The sequence below is a fragment of the Alosa alosa genome, chromosome 7 (assembly GCF_017589495.1).
Source record: "Alosa alosa isolate M-15738 ecotype Scorff River chromosome 7, AALO_Geno_1.1, whole genome shotgun sequence".
Lineage (NCBI taxonomy): Eukaryota > Metazoa > Chordata > Actinopteri > Clupeiformes > Clupeidae > Alosa > Alosa alosa.
Genome location: NC_063195.1, coordinates 19,875,965 through 19,895,964, shown reverse-complemented (window position 1 = coordinate 19,895,964; position 20,000 = coordinate 19,875,965). Strand labels below are relative to the sequence as shown.

The 20,000-nt window shown below is 43.2% G+C and overlaps 2 protein-coding genes across 2 annotated transcripts in view; one reads left to right on the top strand and one right to left on the bottom strand.

Annotated features, from left to right (window-relative positions):
• LOC125298155 (histone H3-like) overlaps nt 1–20,000 on the bottom strand; it is a 781,614-nt gene that overhangs the window by 339,229 nt on the left and 422,385 nt on the right. The gene's annotated exons all lie outside the window — the stretch shown is intronic.
• On the top strand, nt 1,768–6,799 carry otx2a (orthodenticle homeobox 2a). The gene is made up of 4 exons (XM_048248841.1): nt 1,768–2,090; nt 3,729–3,909; nt 4,211–4,362; nt 5,019–6,799. Exons 2-4 carry the CDS (start codon nt 3,819–3,821, stop codon nt 5,913–5,915), a joined length of 1,140 nt encoding a protein of 379 aa, XP_048104798.1. The 5' UTR covers nt 1,768–2,090; nt 3,729–3,818; the 3' UTR covers nt 5,916–6,799.

Sequence of the window (20,000 nt, the reverse complement as noted above, 5' to 3'; positions counted from 1 at the left end):
AGATACTTAGACGTCTGTTGCCATCCACCTCGCAGGTGTTGATCAGACGGTATTTATATAAAGCACCGGGCCATCGCAAAGGGAGAGAGAGCGAGAGAGAAGGGAAGAAAGAGATTTTGTTTAAGGTCGAGAGAGAAGAGATAAACCTGTCCGCGAGCTCAAACCGTCTTCTGACAACTCCGGGGGTTTTAGTGCGGATTTTATGCATCATCGTTTTAATAAGCACCGACAAGTTACAAGAGCTCCGCCAATCCAGCGGGTTAAAGAGACCAATCTTAGAATCTCTCCTACAGCCCCCAACACACACACACACACACACACACACACACACACACACACACACACACGTACACGTACACACACACACACACACACACGGCTGCCACCACCCTCCAACAGTCTTTTAGCTTCCCTGATCCCATGGCTTTACAGGCTTAGCGTTGAGGAAATTCTACTGCAATTTAGGATTAGACAAAATAGTCCCTCAACAATGCTTCGGTGCCACTGGATATCTTGATAGTTGTGCGATCGATTCCAGCGTCTTTAACCGGTTCCCCTTGAAACCCTCAAGACAGTTGCTAACAAATTTGTGAAATTGTCTAAGAAATCCTCGTTTTGTGCTCATTGTGTGCGCCATATAATACGATGTCATCGACTCCCTCTTGGTTGGAACAGGGGAGGTTGACGTCCCAAATCCACCCATTTTCTCTCTTTGCTTCACTCATATTATGCAAAAAGACAAACACGGGCCTGACAGGGGCCTCTTACGCAACTGATAGTAGTTCACCCGGTTGCTCTCTTCGTGTTTTATGCAGACATCTTGAATGACATATTGGAACGGGAGAGACAAATAAAGAAATAAAATAAAGCATCGTTGTTTTTTATATAAATAACAGGAGCAACAAAATAACACAGGCCTTCTAAAATTGCTCAACACAATTATTTAATGATGAATATGTTGGTTATATGGCCATTAGCCAACATATATATAGGCCTCTTATCACAACTTGTGCATGGAATGAAAATATCAAGCCTTCCTATATTCTCCGTTTGCTTGCGGTCACTAGTATTTTTTCGGAGTCTAATATGTTTCTTTCTTTAAAGGATCATTATATCCCCCTTGCGTCAAAGTTCCACCCCCTAAATAAATGTTGACTGTTGTAAGATGTAAATTTAAGTGAGGATTAGTGATTTCATCCATATTCATGAAATTAAGCAATACGGTTAATTTATGCTACAGACCTCAGATTAAAGGGGTAAACATTCAATGCATCCAATTATGGGCAACTGTGATAACTGATCTAATTTTAAATTCAATTATTATTCTAGTAAACAGGCATCCTCACTTTGTGCCTTAGTGTGTGACTAGTCACAAAACATTTTCGGCCGTGTTTTGCCAAATGGTATACAATAAATTCATTTTCATTTTTCATTTTAAATTCATTTTAAGAGGGGACCATTCTGCAAAACCTGAAGAGTCAGGTGTCTATTTATCAAAACGTTAAATAAAGAAATTGTACAGAATTGCGTGCAATGGAAAATGTTTACAAACATTTCACTTTACAATCCACAAACTGCGCGCCTCAACTTGCGGTGGAAGTTTATTTCTCCCCTTAACTGATTGGGAGTGGTTACAAGTGCTGTCAGCTTTGTGATTGGCTGTTCCTGCCGCCTGTAGGGAAGCACTTGCGCTCGGATTGGATGGAGGGGGCGGTCCCGCAGGTATCCTTCGCTCTTAGAAGGGCAGGGCAGCCTTGGGATGATCAATCTCCATCCGTCAACATTAGCCATCAACTTTACAGAGAGTGATATGCGAAGATAATGAACTTAATTCGTTTGCTTCCTCGCAGCACACGCCGTTTGATTGAGTGCCACCTTTAAATTGGAGTTAAAAGACGTCCGAGTTGAGTGATTTCTGGAAGCCAAGACCGGGGGAATTAAATAGTTTCTTAATTTCGTTGCATGCGTTTATGTCTTAAGAGTGCGCACGGACTTCAACAGCCTATTGTGGATATTGTCAATAACCTGGATTGTGTCCCTCGAGACTGAAAAAAGCGAGGGGGAAAGAAAAGCGGAATAAAATACTGAAGGTAAATGTGACAATTTTATCCCAAACCAATAATGCATTGCTTTATTAGCTTACAGTGTTTATACAATCTTTTCAGTGTTGATTAAAATGGTTAGAATATATAGCCCATTTTATTATGTCATTTTCTTCATGGAATTGACATTTTTTCATCGAATCGATGATCTGAGGTTAATTTATCAATACTATTTTGGTAGCCTATTCTGCATTAGGCTAAGTCGAAGCAGCTGGAGTCTCATGAATTCAGACAACTTTACCCAAATAATCCAGCAAACAAAATTCCTCTCTCGTCGCCCTTAAACGCTGTTATTTAATCTCATGTCCCTTCTGATTAGACTAGGCTCTGACAAATAGCACAGGAGGTATGAGTTTTTATCTATTAATATCGCCGATAAAGCCTGTTCTCGTCAATGGTGTCCCCGTGGGTCCAATCTAAATGGCTAAAGAAGTCATTTGCACAGAGTTTGCGGTCATTTACATCTGGCTGCACTGTCCTACGGGGGTGGAAATACAGTGGGGCGCTTGAAGTGTTTAAAATCCTAGTGTTTATCACGGCGCTGCAGGAGACTAATGAGCGGTCTTATCAGTGGAAGGGCTGAATTGAGAAAAGGCCCGCGGAGTTTGTTGCCGATTCTCTTTTTCCTAATTCTGTCGTATTGTTACAATGCTACATGCTGTGGCGGAGTTAATTATCAGTCGTAATGATGAACGACAAAATAATGTCCGCTTTTGTGTCTTTTTCTCTGTTATAGTCAATATCTCGGGGTTGCAGGGGATTTAGCGCATCGGAGTGAAAAGTCCTTGCAACATAAATATCTCTGTTTTATTGAATGGTTGCTTTAGATAATAATAATAATAATCATCATAATAAAAATCATAATAATAATAACAACAACAACGATAGATTAAATGAGAATGACGAATATACTCGTAATGTGACAAGTGCAATTAAACGACTACACATCACCATGGACGAGACATCAGAGGAGTGAAATATTCACAGTTTGTCTTTGCATAATTAATTGCGGTTGTTTCTGTCTCAAGTTGGTAATCATAGTAGCCTAAGTTCACGCCCTGTTCAAGGAGTCGTTAGCTTTGATCTTCAGACTATTAATCAAAAGGCGTTTCATTAAGTTAACTGCGCCATCTATTAGGCTAACAAGACGCGAGTGGGAAGGTGTGGATGGTTTGATCACTTTAGCCTTTCTGACTCCATTTAAGACTTTTATGAAGAGGGGATGTGTTATTTATCTGAAATATTAACGTCCAGGCGGTGACAAATATGCACACTTGAGTTGGATAAATAAGAGCGCTCTTGCGTGACTCTCCACTTGAGTTGTTGGCCGCCATTTCGTTGAGACTCAAAAAGTCTCCAGCTGACTGCCATTGCTCATTTTCACAATACACAATGAACAGTGTGCAATGAACCCAAATTTCACGACTTTCCAAGTGCTATACAGACTCAGGCTGACCAGGCAATAGACAGGTTCAGTAAAACAGATTCCATGATATAACTTTTTTTGTTTGTTTGTTTCTTGTGCAGATCTTGTGCAGTTGTTGTCAGTGAAACAGTTAGAAAATCTATTCGGTGCAATTAAATAACACATGGCTGATATTTCTCTGGTCTCTCTTTGTCCTATAGCTATACGCCGAGTGCGTTCCCCGATACAGCCGTAGGGGGAACCGAACCTTTCCTTGAAAAACCCGGGTGAACCCCTGTTCAGCCTCTAGCATGATGTCATACCTCAAGCAAGCCCCGTACGGCATGAATGGCCTGGGGCTCGGGGGTTCCATGGATCTCCTGCATCCGTCTGTGTACCCGGGTAAGCACACGGAACTTGGTTGACCTTATAGGACTTACAAACACTTTCATCGTACTCTGTCTAGAAGCCCACATACCACTTTGCTTTTTTAAACACGACACAGCAAGTGTTTGCAAGACCACAACGCCATTTATTTCTACATATGCCTTAATGAAAATAAATTGCCTGTTAGGCAAATTAACGACGCTCATTATATGCAAAATGACGTTCATGATTTAGTGGTATATTCAGAACATAACTGTTTCACCCTTCGTTTCGCTTGGAGGTAACAATTAATGGTTAATCCATTGTGTTTCAACAGCCCATCCGCGGAAACAGCGGCGGGAGAGAACTACTTTTACGCGCACGCAACTGGACATTTTGGAGTCTCTCTTTTCCAAAACGCGTTACCCAGACATCTTCATGAGGGAGGAGGTGGCGCTGAAAATTAATTTACCGGAGTCACGAGTACAGGTGCGTGGTACTAATTTGGAGTTACCACTTTGACGATTTTGTTTTAGCTTATATGAAATAATATAATAAAATAACAAAAGATGAATAGAATTAAGAGATTCCCTTTACTTACTAGCATGAAGATGTTTACATGCAGATGTAAGGGCCCTTACAAAGTGTCAAGAAAAGTCAAAATGATTTTAAGGCTCTGCCAGTGAGTTTTAGCTACCTCCTAACACATTGGACTTTTGAAGACATACCAGATGAATTGCCATGATCATTTTCAGAAAAAAAAAATTCTGACAAAGGGGGAAAGAGTAATTTAGTTCCTTCATTAATCTCTTCTTGTATGTGTGACTCAAGTGCCTCCTTGATAATGATTCCAGAGTTGCTATATGTGCTTTATATGTGCCTTGGGGATCAATAAAGTATCTATCTATCTCTATCTATCTATTTTTTCTACAAAAAAGTGATCAACTTCTCACTGCTACTACTGTCACTTTCCTACTCCACAAACTTGTCTACAACTGCCTGACCTTATAATGCTCAATGTAGGCCAATCTGTGGTAATGTGAAACTACCAGTGTTGTCAAAACTTTCCAAAACAAGTGTCCCAACCCAAAGGAGTCCACCATAGGAGACCATTAAATGTGAGTTCTTCCTCCCCCATTGTACAGGTGTGGTTCAAAAACCGGAGGGCCAAGTGTCGCCAGCAGCAGCAGACTGGAACCAACTCCAAGATCCGGCCGGCCAAGAAGAAGCCCTCACCGTCCAGGGAGAGCCCGGGCTCAGAGAGCAGCGGTCAGTTCACCCCTCCGGCCGTCTCCAGCGCCGGCTCCTCTTCCTCCTCCTCCTCCTCTTCCTCTGGCTCTCACCCGTCTGGCCTGGGCGGCGTGGGTTTGGGCGGTGGCGGCGGCGTGTCCTCAGTGACCTCAGGTGCCACCCCGGTGTCGGCCATCTGGAGCCCGGCGCCCATCTCGCCGCTCCCTGCGCCACCCTCCGTGCCGGACGCCGCGCCACCGACCAGCGCGTCCTGCATGCAGCGGCCTGTGTCCAGCTCGGGCTCCTCTAGCGGAGGGGGGACCCCTGCCTACCCGGTGTCCTACAGCCAGACCCCCGCCTACAGCCAGGGCTACTCTGCTGCGGCGGCCGCTGCTGCCGCCTCTGGGTCCTACTTTGGGGGCATGGACCCCAGCTCATACCTGGCCCCCATGCACTCCCACCACCACCCACACACGGCTCACCACCCCCACCACGCCAGCACGCACCCCCAGTTGGGCTCTATGTCCAGCTCCGGCATGTCCAGCCACCATCCGCACCACCACATAGGGCAGAGCACCAGCCACCCCCACCACGCGCATCACGCGCACCACGCGCATCACCATCAGGGCTATGGCGCCAGCGGCCTCGGATTCGGCTCCACAGACTGTTTGGACTATAAGGAGCAGACGACAACGGCCGCTGCCGCCGCCGCTGCCGCGGCCGCCGCGTCCTCATGGAAACTGAACTTCAGCGCGCCCGCGGACTGCTTGGACTACAAGGACCAAGCCGCGTGGAGATTTCAGGTGCTGTGAGGAGATGTGGAGGACTTGCGGAACGTCGACGGGACAGAACGTCGTTTGTTATGAGTGACAGAGAGAGAGAGAGAGAGAGAGAGAGAGAGGAGAGGGAAGAAGAGGACGACGACGAAGGAGTAGAAGAAATACAAGGAGAAAACTGTTTATGGTGTTCGTTCACTAAAGTATTATGCTAGAAAGAAGTAACCCGTATCCGGATCGCACCGCTCTCTTTCCCTCTTTATTTTATTTTCAAATCGGAAACTTTAAATAACAAAATGTGAAAAAAGTTTAATTCATTCTTCAAACGGCCAGTTCCTGTAAGACACAAAGACCCCGAAATATCCTTAAAATACAGGCTACAGGCAAAACATTTCAATGGATTATTTCGAACGGAGGCCAATGAATGAAAACCAACACGGAATATACCAGTAACCTATCAGTAAATTCAAACACTTTTTAAAGGAAACGAAGAAAAAAATCGAATATTATGTGTTTCTCCGTCCTCCGTGTTTATGTGACTCATCAATTAGACGAGGAGTTTTCTTGCCCATGGCCATTTTTAATCTCTTAAATCAATAACTCAAGATGCTGCAGGTGTTCGTATGTAGGCCTTGTGTAATGAAATTTAAGTTATGTCAGCTTCCACTTAAAAAGAACTCCGAACATCCAACCCGATGTGGTAACTGTTTTCATTCCTGGGACTAAGTTTAAAAAAATCGCAGCACTTGAGGTTCTTGTCAATGAAGTGAATGGTTCCGTCTTCTGTCTGCGAGAGGATAATGTGAATATGAGATGCAATGAGATCTACCCTGTAAAATGTTTAAGTGTTTGAGGCGGACGCCTTGGCATTCATATTTGTTTTGTTTTTTTGTTTTTTAATAAAATATGGTGAAAGTTGTTTTAAAATGGGCTGCGTGCTTATTTTTTGATCAAATATTGATGTAGGTTATGCCTAATATTTGAATGAAAGTGATAAAGAGATAGGCCTATGACTCAATCGATTTTTTTGCTTTTTAGTTTATCATATATGTCTTAAATACAAACAAATGGCTGCAAAGTAATACTATAATGCTTGTCCCCTTATTTTCGCTTAAAATGTCATAGGTTACATTTGAGGGGGCACGGGGAGGGCACGGGGAGTAGACAATTGTGTTTTTCCCTGTAGCTTGCGCACAATTCTCTGCACACGGTAGCTCCGAATTGTGTGCAAATGATAAACCTATATTTATAAGTAACCGTCATAGCACCTGCAAACAACAAAAACAACAACAACAAAACGTGTATATGTAACGAAAATACAACAAACAGGTGTAAGGACGATCATTAGCCTATACCACAAAAGTGCTCGATCAACTTTCAGGTTTGCAAATGTAACATTATTTGTGTCCCTCAGCATATCCGTAACCCGAGGGACTCGTGTGGTTAAGCATCGGTTATTGTTTGATAGTCCCAGGTCAGTGGGTTAAGAGGGGTTCGATTTACAATTTTGCCATCAAATGCCAATGCAAACGAACAGACAAATCGAACTGACCTATGAATGTAAAATTTGTATTTCTTTTTTTTTTTCCACCGCGCTGTGTGCGCAATGTAAACACAACATTCTGGTGGAGTTGTAGGCCATTTATAATGAGTTCAATTCAGGAAAAAGAAATTAGTAGTTGCAGAGCTATTTTACTTTATTAAGTTCACCGACAAACAAGGCAGGAAAACGAACAAATAAAAAAAAACATACCAGGTTGACTCTATAGTGCGTTTGGGCGTTCCGTGTGACCTCTGTCCGTGTCATAGCAATGCACAATTTTGTTTATCCTACGACTGGCGGACAAATCACGATTTTAATTAACACCGTTGTCTGTGTATGTCGGTGTAGTGCATCGATGCGGCCCAGCTGGGTAAATATTGCAGAATAAACATAGGGTCCATGTTTGGCCTGCTGTGAGTGTGTGTGTGTGTGTGTGTGTGTGTGTGTGTGTGTGTGTGTGTGTGTGTTAGTCCCTCAGAGCCCGTTCAGAGTGTGTACACGCTGACTGGCAAACATGCTGGCTTTGGTGCGTTTACATTCAGCATGTAGTGGCTAATCTCAAAGCATGTTTAAAGGTACTCTGCCTCACTCTCTCGCTCTCCCTTCCTATCCCCTTCTCTCTCCCTTTCTCATTTTATATGCCCCCTCTCTTCCTCTTTTTTCTCTCTCCCTCCCTCTCTATCTCTCTCTCTCTCTGCCAGGTGGTCCATGTCCCTCACACCTGTCTTTGTGTGTGCGTATGTGTATGTGTGTGTGTGTGTGTTTGTGTGTGAATTGCCATGTTTGACTAGAGGAACGCACATGCATTCTGATGATTATTAATTGTGATGTTAATGACCGTTATCATCATTCACCCCACAAGGCCATCCCCCCACCCCACCATTCCACATAGTCTAGTAGTCTGTGTAGGACTTCTGTGTACATTTTGTTGTGAGGGATTTGTCAACAGACTATTTATTTATGTAAATACAACATAATTTTTTCCGGACCACAGAAGCATTGTAGCACCATATCAACCGGCAAACATAAAGCTCTGCATTCACACATTCCAAGTTCAGAGTGAGCACTTGATTACTATGTTTGTTGAACTGTGTTAATTAGTTATTGTTCATTTAGTTGAGCATAAATCATTTCCCTTGTTTCACTCAAGATGTGGTGGAGGGGAAGATTCTCCAGTTGGGTTAATTTTGTGGTTAACATTGTAATATGTGTGTGTGTGTGTGTGTGTGTGTGTGTGTGTGTGTGTGTGTGTAAGTCTGTCTTTATCTTAATTTCTGGACAATCTATACTATGTGCTCCAAATACTGAGGATCTACAAACCCTGTGGATAATCTAAATATGAGCCTCGATGAGAAACATCAAAGAGTCATTAATGGAATTTATAGTTTTGAGGGTGACAGTGAGTGTGACCTTACATGTCTACAAAATACTGTTTTAGTAATTGTCCTTGATCAATTTGGGTTTCATTATGAAAAACTGATTTTGAATGCAGTCAGTGTCAATGTATCATTCACATGTCCAGTCATTATCCTTAAGGCATGAATTATAACATCCATAGCACATAAGACATGAATTACAACATGCTCTACACAAATAAGTATATGTCTACTATATGTAATGTATATGTGTAATGTATAGAATAACAACATTGTATGTATATAACCAATCCTATCAACATAGCAAGTGAGCATATACAAAATATACAGCGATAGCAAATGGTAACTTTTTCAAGAAATCAAATGAAAAAATAATTCTTGTAAAGATATAATTTTACAGTAGACACTGTACACTGTCAATCATGACTCCACACATTTGTCTATGCGTGTGTGTGTGTGTGTGTGTGCCACTTCTTGTGGTGTGCAGAACCCTCTGGGTGACCTCTGGGTGATTGCTCTGTCCTGTAGCTCACCCATGACTGTCGGCAGAGAGACTTTTTTGCATGTGTGGGTGCTTATCTCTTCCAGACACTCCAAGATGGAGAGAAACAGAGAAACAGAGAGAGAGAGAGAAAGAGAGAGAGAGGGAGAGAGAGAGAGTTAGAGAGAAAAATACTTTTGTGTATTTGTTTGATTCACAATGACCACATTATTATCGCACATTTCAAACACACACACACACACACACACACACACACACACACACACACCTACCTGTCTCACAGAGATAGTTGTCGACACATCTTTTGGCTTCTTCCATGCGACAGCATTATGTGTAATTGATAGGCATCGCGGCGTCAGTTTAAAAAAAAAACATATACACAAACGATGCCGAGTATGTCAGACAAGGGCGAGGGCACACGAGCGGTTGTCTTTGCACGCTTTGTGACGTAAGGGACCAGCAGCGTCAAGGTCAAGGACAGTGTTAATAATCTGACTTCAAGCAAACATGTGTGATGATAAAAATGTCTTACCTCAATTTAGCTACAAGAAATAGCTTTGCATGGAAGAAAGGTCTATGAATAAAAGGTATTATATAAGGCCTATTGTCATGTCTTTGCTCCCAGTTTGTCCATTAATTCTGTATATCGGGACACGTTGGCGGTGACCTTACTTAAAGTGATATCTATGAAATAGAATTAAACCATTCCAAGACTCTGGACCTAATGTAAGCAGATCTGACTTATTATACCTTATTCATTTAGACGAAGGGAATCAATGAATTAACGATTGAATAAACAAATTAACAAATGATTTTGCGGGGAGAAGGAAACTACAATGCTCCTCTATTAGAAGATTTACGGCTGATTTTGAGTTAACTTACCTAACATCGTTACTACTAAACCACATACTTATAACCCCTTAGATCCAAATCAGAGCTGTCTGGCATCTCCGTTAGTAGTAAAATTACTAGTAGTACGATTATTCACGTCTTCATGACTATTTCAAGGAAACAAATAAGACACGCTGTCTTAGGAGAACTTGAATGTGACTTATGTGACTTGTCTTATGAGAGTCTCCATCTACATGTAATGGTGGAATGGAACACTGCACTTACACCACATGTCAAAAATCATATCTTTTGTGACAGAGAGAGAGAGAAAATAAAGCATATCGACCTGGTTATAATATTTTCTCTGGAGGTTTTTTTTTTTTTTGTAAGATGGCATTTTTTTTGTTTATAATGATTCCTCTGGAGATGTTTTGGTGAGACATTTTAGATCTTATTGACAGAGAGAGAGAGAGAGAGAGAGAGAGAGAGAGAGAGAGAGAGAATGGCATTTCTCCAATTTGAAGTGAAATTGTGGCTTCTCTGTCACACGTGAGCCGTTGTTTGGCCTACAGATTGAATATGGGCCAGCAGGCATTAGCTATTCAGGGATTAGAACTCGCTTGTCGCATCGATCCTCACGTATTAAATAATTCGAATCTCAGACACCTCAACCCCCTCCTCAACTTCCCTCCCCACACACACAAAAAAATGGACGTTTTTTTCTCCTTTGAGATTATAGTATTAGTATGTTTGTGTTATCGACACTGTATGTTCTCTCCTTTCCCTCTCCCTCTCCCTCTCTATTTTCTCTCTCTATCTCTCTCTCTCTCCCTCTCCCTCTCTCTATTTCTCTCTATCTCTCTCTCTCTCTCTCTCTCTCTCTCTCTCTCTCTCTCTGACGCTGGAGTTTGTTGTCATCTGATACGTTGCTATAACGTTTAGGTTTCGATCCCTAACATCTGGAACACCTTCAGCTTCCTCTTATCCCACTCATACAACCCTCGAAGCAGACAGAGTTCCATGGCCACGGACCATGATGCAACTTGATGCAAAAAGTCCCCCTCATCGAGCCGACAGGTCTTCATTTGAAATCGTGCCGGCCCAACCTCAATCCATTGTTATCATCAAGATGGAAGGCCTTGAAGTGGAACTGTTAGTGGTCTCTTGAGCATCAGGGTTTTTGTCCCTCTCCTTGACTCTTCCTCTCTCTCTTTCTCTCTCTCTCCCTCTCTCTCCTTTCAGGTTTTCAGAGGAGGTAGGCTTTTTTTCTCTCTTTTCTTGTCTTCTTTTTTTCTTTCCCTGGGAGTTTTTCTAACCCGAGCTCCTGGGTTGGTGTAATTGTGATAGGGAGGGCCTATTGTTGGGCTAAGCCTAATCTGGAGATCCCGATGACTCCAGGCTGAGCTTAGCCAAGCAGCTTGTGGCCCTCAGTGTTTCAAGCCAGCCACCATGCATGGAGAGAGAGAGAGAGAGAGAGAGAGGGATGGAGAGAAAAGGAGAGGAGGGGGGGGTTGAGGTCTTTTCCCAGGATTAGAAGAAAAGGAGAAACAACTAACCACAGACACACGTGGAGATATGTGAGAGTAGAGTGTGTGTGTCAGCGCACACACACAGACACAGACACACACACACACACACACACACACATACACATATATCCTTTTCCTTTACTTTAAACACAGGAAGACACACAGTTACATTTATACAGTCATCAGGCAAAGCATTAAGCCAAGCTAACAATCTGTAGACTTGAGCATGAAGATATGCGTGTGTCACTTTAAAAGTGTCAGCTATATAACTAAATGTAAATGTAGGAAATGACAGGATCTTTTATTTTATTTTATTAGTGTAAAACCACACACAACTCGTACCACAATTTGACTGACTGACTATTATCAAATTTTATTTTTCCAAAGAAAAATAATTTTATTTTATTTTATTTTTCCAAAGAAAAGTGTGTGTCTGTGTGGGTGTGTAGAGTACCGGTATATCTATTCATAGGCCTATATACTAAGGCAATGATTGTATGGTGTTCAGTAAAGTAATGAGTGCACATGGGAAGAGAGAGAGTGAAGCACTGGTGATTTAGTGTGGCATTTTGATGGGTTGTGTTTGAAAAACGAAATCAAGTTACTTCCTGTTAGATTTTAGTGTGTTAAGTAGAAAATTGTGTGTGGTGTTTTGCAAAATGTGTTTTAGTACATTGAAAACTGAGTCAAACACTGACAATTAGTGTATGGTTTTGCGGATTTGGTGTGGGGTTATGATGTTTGGAAGACATGTTTAGAAAATTGTGTGACAAGCAAAGAAGAAGAAGATTGGCCTGTACTACCCCTCTCCTTCCCCCTCTTCCCTGAAGCGAATGCACAGAAGAAAAAGGTGGAGGGGTGGACAGATGTCTTCCTATTAGTCCAAATAACTTTTAAAAATGACTTGAGCTGTCCATCACAGACTCCTCCTCTCCTCTCGTTCGCCTCCCCCCGCACTCCTGTTCTCTTTTAACCCTACACCTCGTACTGATTAGCTCAGGGGTCACCACTTTGAAATAGTACACGGCACGCATGGACGCTCAAAGGTCCCAAATGCGTAAACACAAACACGCACACACAAACCGAGGGGCAGTCTCAGGCACATGGGAACGTATTGAAGGACATACACAACATCCACAACACAAGCACAGGCGCGCGCGCACACACACACACACACACACACACACACACACACACACACACACTTACAGACACAAATATACACTAACACTCTTTCTCTCTCACACTCTCAAACACACGCACACGTACACACACACACACGCATACACACACACACACAGAGACATACACACACATACAAACAAACTGAGTCCCTAAAACATCTTCAAAGGAACTGAATGTCTGTTTATAAGTGACGTTTGGGTTTTGATTTGATGGCATGTAAGTGCAGGACTCCCATCAGAGAGAGAGAGAGAATGAGAGAGAGAGAGAGAGAGAGAGAGAGAGAGAGAGAGAGAGAGAGAGCCTTTGGGTGCTGTCAGTCAACCAAGTGACAGGCCAACGCAGCACTCCGAACAGCAGGATTAAGGGTGACCAAGCATAAACAAACCCTGAGGTTTGATCTGTGGGGGTTAAGAACACCCCCCACCCCCCGCCCTTTATTGGTTTGGGCTTGTGTTGTTTTGAAAAAAAAAAAAAAATGCTGTATTTGTGTATTTCATATGTTTGCTTGTTTGTTTATTTTCGATTCATCCATTTGGGAAATCAAAACACCCCATTTACCTTTCTTTGCTATAACTTTGAAAATGCATGATACATGGCTTTTTTATTTTTGCTCATTTCTATGTTTGATTTTCCATTGCAGCCATATAGTCTAAACCCTGATAGTCTAAACCCTTGTTTAAGACCCTTTTAAACCATTTCTTTCTCCTTAGTTGTAACGTCATTGTAAAGGGCTGTTCACACCAAGAACGATAACGACAAAAAGTATCATTCTGGCAAAAAGTTTCATTCTAACTAATATGAATGACAACGTCCACACATTATAATGATAACGACATGAAGAACGATATCGTTGGGGATCACTTTCAGAGCAATTTTGAGAACGATAAAAAAACTGACAGCCAATCAGAATCCAGCAAATTTTAGCCATCACATTCATCAATACAAGGAGAGACTTTCCTTATCGTTGGTCAGTGTGGATGCTTTTATCGTCATAGTTATAGTTATAGTTACAGTTATCATTATCGTTATCGTTATCGATAGCTCACCATAATGTTCTAATCTTTGGCTCTGTGTGCAAAAACGTTACACAGGTGAGTAAGAGAGGGGTCACTGGGTTCTTAAGGAGATCTTCTCAGATTGCTCTCCTCCCTGTGTGTGTGTGTGTGTGTGTGTGTGTGTGTGTGTGTGTGTGTGTGTGTGTGTGCGTGTGTGAGAGTGTGTGAGGTGGTGAGGTGGCAAAAAAACTAGCTGCTTACCTGTCACCACTTGACATCTACACTGATTCAGCAACGCAAAAACGGCTAATAGAACCAGTTTTGCTAAGTGTGTGTGTGTGTGTGTGTGTGTGTATGTGAGAGAGAGAGAGAGACAGAGAGAGCAAACGATATAGCAATGTAACGTCAGTAGAAACGAGAGTCAAAACGCTGTATTTGATAACGACCAGGGGATAAATGCAGCTAGTGACACTCATAAAACCATCTGATATTAGCACTCGTGCTCAGTTGCAAACACTGCACAGACCGAATAGCCTAATCTTATTTACTTAAGAGCTTTAGGGGAGGTTAAATCCAAGATAAACCTGCTCTTATCTACATTGGACGAAAAGGAGATTGAAACAAATTACAAAAAAGCAAGAATTAAGGCTTTTGTTCAAATGAGGCAATGTCTTGATAAAGGCCCTTCACATTCCTTTGTTACTGTTTTTGTCTTTTCTTTTTGTAATCAGAACTGAATTGACATATGGTGTGCACCACAGGTGGGCTAGCAAAGGCGAAATGACAGATACAGAAACACAAGCATGCACACACACACACACACACACACACACACACACACACACAGTCTGTGAAACACACAGCCACACACACTATGTGGATGTACACTCTCATACATTCTCATAAACACACAAAAACGCACTGTAGGCTATGTACACTCTGAAACACACACACACGCACGCACGCACACACACACACACACACACACACACACACACACACATATGCACTTACACATGCTTTCTCTCAGTCTCACTCACACACACACACACACACACACACACACATGCACTTACACACGCTCTCTCAAACACACCCACCCCTCTCTATTTCTGCCTTTAATGTGTGTCCATTATATCAGGAGAGATTATGAAAACGCCTGCAGCCACCCATCTCCATTAGGGACACAAAGCAGCCATCTGATTCACAATGTTTTATTCAATTACTCCTCAAAGACCTCACACACACACACACACACACACACACACACACACACACACACACATATATACTCACACACACACACATATATACTCACACACACACACACACACATATATACTCACACACACACACCACACACACACACACCACACACACCCACATGCACTTGAGTGGCCCTCTGACACGCTGTAATGACCTGCCGCTGGGATATCAAAGGCCAATTTAAAGAGCGGGGAAATGTCAGAGCTACTCAACAGATCTGAGAGAGTGACACACACACACACACACACACACACACACAGAGTGAAAGACAGACACGTGCAAATTTTCTAAATGCACAAGTGCACATATGGACATACGTACTGTAGACATATATATACATATTTATGAAGCTATATCCACAACTATGGTACTAACCACACACACACACACACACACACACACACACACACACAAACACACTCCTCAATCTCGCTCTATTAGATGAAGATTCAGATACTCCCACACATGTGCCACACATTGACATATCCACTGCCCACAAACTCCACCTCTGGCACTACAAATGATGGATGTTCTTTTCTCTTTCTCCCTCTCTTGCCCCTCTCAAAAGGTGCAAAACGGTCTCACATGAACTCTCTCTCTCTCTCTCCCGCTATATATATATATATACTGTATATAAATTCAATGCAATACACGTTTTAAGATACAATATATATAAAGTTATAGTTATCATAAGTCAATGAAATAATATACACAGATATGATGTCTTTCTCCCCCCCTCCCCCCCGGCCTCCGTGTGAGTGATCTGACAGAGCCAGACTCTGAAATGCTGTCCTGTCTCTGCTCCCAATGGACCTTTTCCATTTACCATCGGTGCCCAATTAAATGGGAGGGGGAAACGTCAATGCCCCCCCGCTCAACACCCCCATACCCCCCTCTGTCCTTCGCTCAGTCTCTCCATCCCTCTGTCTCTGCACCTCTGTCCCCCCTCCTTTGTTCACTTAAAAGTGACCGCAGCGGTGTTAATAATTTGTTCCCTCTGTTCCTTTTCTTTCTTTTCATCCTCCTTCGTTGCTCTTCTCTCCTTCTTTCTTTCTCTCTCTCTCTCTATCTCGTTTCTCTCAATCTCCCCCCCCCACCCCACACCCTTTTGCGTGTGTGTTAAGTGAGAGGGATGGGGCTCCTTTTAGGCCACGACCTCCTCTGATTCCCCCTTCTCTCTCTCTTTCTCTTTCATTCCTTCTCCCTCCCTCCCTGTGTTCTCTTCTTTCATGGTTTCATGGTTGGGAGGCAGGGTCCCACCCATTCAATTTGGGGATTCTCCACTGGGCTGTTTGGGACGGGAGTGAACTGGAACTGTTGCTATCTGTGTGATTTTGTGTGCGTGTGTGTGTGTGTGTTTGTGGGTGTGTGTGTGTGTGTGTGGTGTGGTGTTGTTTCTCTTTGTAGTTCTCTCTCTCTCACACACAAACACACCACAATTCCACACAAAGTACAGCACATGGAATACACAAACAGTAAATGAGCACATTTTGTGTGTGTGTCTGTGTGTGTGAGATTGTGTGTGTGTGTGTGTGTGTATGTGTGTGTGTGTGTGTGTGTGTGTGTGTGTGTGCACGTGTGTGTGTCTATGTGTGTGTGTGTGTGTGTGTGTGTGTGTGTGTGTGTGTGTGTGTGTGTGTGTGTGTGAGTTTCCAAACCTGGAAATGCATCAATCAGTAGCGTTCCCATGTTCCCCATGATCCTCTCCCTCCCTCCCTCTGACCCTCTATGATGTGGAAGTACTCCGCGGGCACCCCCTCCCCAACCCCCCCAGCCAGGGCACACAAGGGGCACATGCCACCGCTCTGCCACCCACCTCTGCCAGGTGGGCATGGACTCTTTTCTGCCATGCCATGCTATGCCATGCCATAGCAGGCGCGACAGCAGCAGCAGCAGCCAGTGGGCAAGGGTTGCATCCTGACTGGCACTGCCAAACTAGGAATTCTGTGCGCCGTTTGCCACGGATGGATAAGGAATGGGAATTTTATCCCTGTTATCCATCCTGACCAGATCCTCTCAGCCCTCACAAGGGTTGTGTGTGTGTGTGTGTGTGTGTGTGTGTGTGTGTGTGTGTGTGTGTGTGTGTGTGTATGTGTGTTGGGGGTAGGATTTTGGTAAGGGCGTGTGTGGGGGGTGCAGTTGGGTATTTATGTGAGGAGAGCAGGTGGTGGAATGGGATGCTGACAGCAGGAAAACCGCGTTTGGGGAACTGTTGTGCTGATCTCTTGGTCTCCCTGGAGCTTGGAGGCAGACAGGCAGCATGTTATGGCCCACCTCCCCCAGGGAGGGTGCACCGTTCCTGGGCACCCGCACATTGCCGGCCTGGGTCTGAGCCTGGAGGTTCTGGGTGCTGAGGGAAAAGGACTGGACACAGAACACAGGGGATGTGTGGGGCCCAAAAGGGTCACTCTAAATATAGTTATCATAATCTGGCATAAAGAATAATTTATAAGATTATATATATATATATACATTATTATAATATAGATTATATAGAAATTATTATATTAGTATTATTATGCTTTTTTCCATCCCTGGCAGCTATGTTCCCCAGGGAAACAGAGGTGTGTTGGGACCACATTTTTTTCACACTTACACAAAACATAGTTTTCAGAATTTCAGAATTCAAAATGTTTTGCTTTTTGTTTTTTGCAGACCTGTTTGTGTTTTTCTTCTCATGGTAAACCCCAGTGGTTCACTCTGGACCTTTGTCACACTCATGCTAAATATGACTGAATTCTTGCGATCATACTTGAAATAGCATTGCACATTCACATTCTTTGTTTTTTTCCCAAGGACGGATACACACCCACCTTTCACTCCTCTGACATTTTAAGCAAAAAAAAAAAATTGAAACTCTTCCATAATTGGGAATTTATTTTTTTTCTTTCCTGGCTTCTCTCCTAGTGTGTGTGCGTGTGTGTGTTTTATCACAGTAAAGGGAGATAGGGGGTGGCAGTAAGGCTGCATGTGTGTGTGTGTGTGTGTGTGTGTGTGTGTGTGTGTGTGTATGTGTGTGTGTGTGTGTGTGTGTGTGTGTGTGTGTGTGTGTGTGTGTGTGTGTGTTTATGTGTCTGTGTGTGTGTGTGTGTGTGTGTGTGTGTGTGTGTGTGGAGGGAGAGGGGGGTAGGAGTTAAGCCCACATAGGGGAGCCAGTCGCAATAACATTTTGAGAGTGGAAGCCGAGTCCCCTAAGTAGAAAATAGGCTTAGCATGCAGATAGCAGAGACACGAACAATGGCAACACACATCTGAAACTGGCCTGATTGAAGCCCGCAGTCTCTGGGATGAAACAAAGTGTCTGTGCCGCTCTCTCTCTCCTCTCTTCTCTCTCTCTTCCCCTCTTCTCTTCTCTCTCTCTTCTCCTCTTCTCTCTTCTTCTCTCTCCTCTCTCTCTCTTCATCTCTTCTCGTCTCTCTCTTCTCCTCTTCTCTCTCTCTTCTCCTCTCCTCTGCTCTCTTCTCTCTCTCCTCTTCTCTCTCTCTTCTCCTCTCCTCTGCTCTCTTCTCTCTCTCCTCTTCTCTCTCTCTTCTCCTCTTCTCTCTCTTCTCCACTTCTCTCTCTCTTCTCCTCTCTCTCTTTTCCTCTCTTCTCCATGCTCTAACCCCACTTCTTTCCTCCCCACTTTCCTCATTCCCTCTTGCCAGTCCCTGACACCCCCACCCCCATCTCTCGCGTTTGCACATAAACTGCTAACTTGATTTCACACCATGGATCAGAGTGTGACAACAAACACTTTAATTACAGGATGGGTGAGAGGGAGAAGAGAGAGAGAAGGAGAGAGAGAGAGAGAGAGAGAGAGAAGGAGAGAGAGAGAGAGAGAGAGAAGGAGAGAGAGAGAAGGAGAGAGAGAAGGAGAGAGAGAGAGAGAGAGAGAGAGAGGGGGAAAAGGAAGGAATGATAGAAAGAGGTAAAGAGGGAGAGGAGATGAGGGAGAGGGTGCCAGGGTTGCCTGTGATAATCTGAAAGGAGAAAACACTGTCATAAATAAATAAATAAATAAATAAGCCAACAAATAAATAAACAAATTGTACATGCAAGAGAGAGCGAGAGAGATAAATCTTTGGCACACTCGGAGATTATAGTTGGGTCAAAACGTGGCATGTTGGTTTATTTATCTCTCTCTCTCTCTCTCTGTTTGTTTGTTTCTGTGTGTGTGTGTGTGTGTGTGTGTGTGTGTGTGTGTGTGTCTGTGTGTGTGTGTGTGTGTGTGTGTGTGTGTGTGTGTGTGTGTGTGTGTGTGTGTGTGTGTGTGTGTGTGTGTGTGTGTGTGTGTGTGTGTGCTGCGTGCTGTTTGCAGGGTTGTAGAATCTGAAGTGATTGAAGAAGAGGCATGACTAGGCCTATAGTTCAGAGGCACATCACACAGACACTTAATATGTTTCATGAAGACTAGGCCTATAGTTCAGAGGCACATCACACACAAACACAGTTCATATGTTTCATGTTACTGTAATGTTTGACAGGGACCATGTACTGTACAAGTAACAGTACAACTCCTGTACCAGAGTTAGCTACGCAGCTAATTGGCATCCATGGTCTGTGTCAGCACAACATTGTTAACAGAACTCATTCTTGTGACACATGCACAACAGCGATGTGTAATTGATGCATGGAATACCGAATTAATACATCCTATAAGGAGCATTAATGGATTTAGCTGTAAAACAGTTATTTTTAAATAAAAAGTTATTTTGCTAATTTTAGGTTTGGGTTTCACTGCACTCACGAGGCAATGTAGAACATTCTGCTCTGACTGGTCAACACATGACACAGATGTGAGGGACAGAGAGAAGGAGAGAGTGAGTAAGTGGAAGAAAGACTTCAATTACTGTGAAAAGTTAACATAGCATAATAAGGCACACCACACACACACATACACACACACATACGC

Bases quoted from the DNA above. Each gene is read 5' to 3' on its own strand.
- otx2a (XM_048248841.1), top strand. From the start codon at position 3,819: ATGATGTCATACCTCAAGCAAGCCCCGTACGGCATGAATGGCCTGGGG. The intron at 3,910-4,210 runs GTAAGCACACGG...GTGTTTCAACAG, and splicing joins GCATCCGTCTGTGTACCCGG to CCCATCCGCGGAAACAGCGG. The intron at 4,363-5,018 runs GTGCGTGGTACT...CCCATTGTACAG, and splicing joins TACCGGAGTCACGAGTACAG to GTGTGGTTCAAAAACCGGAG.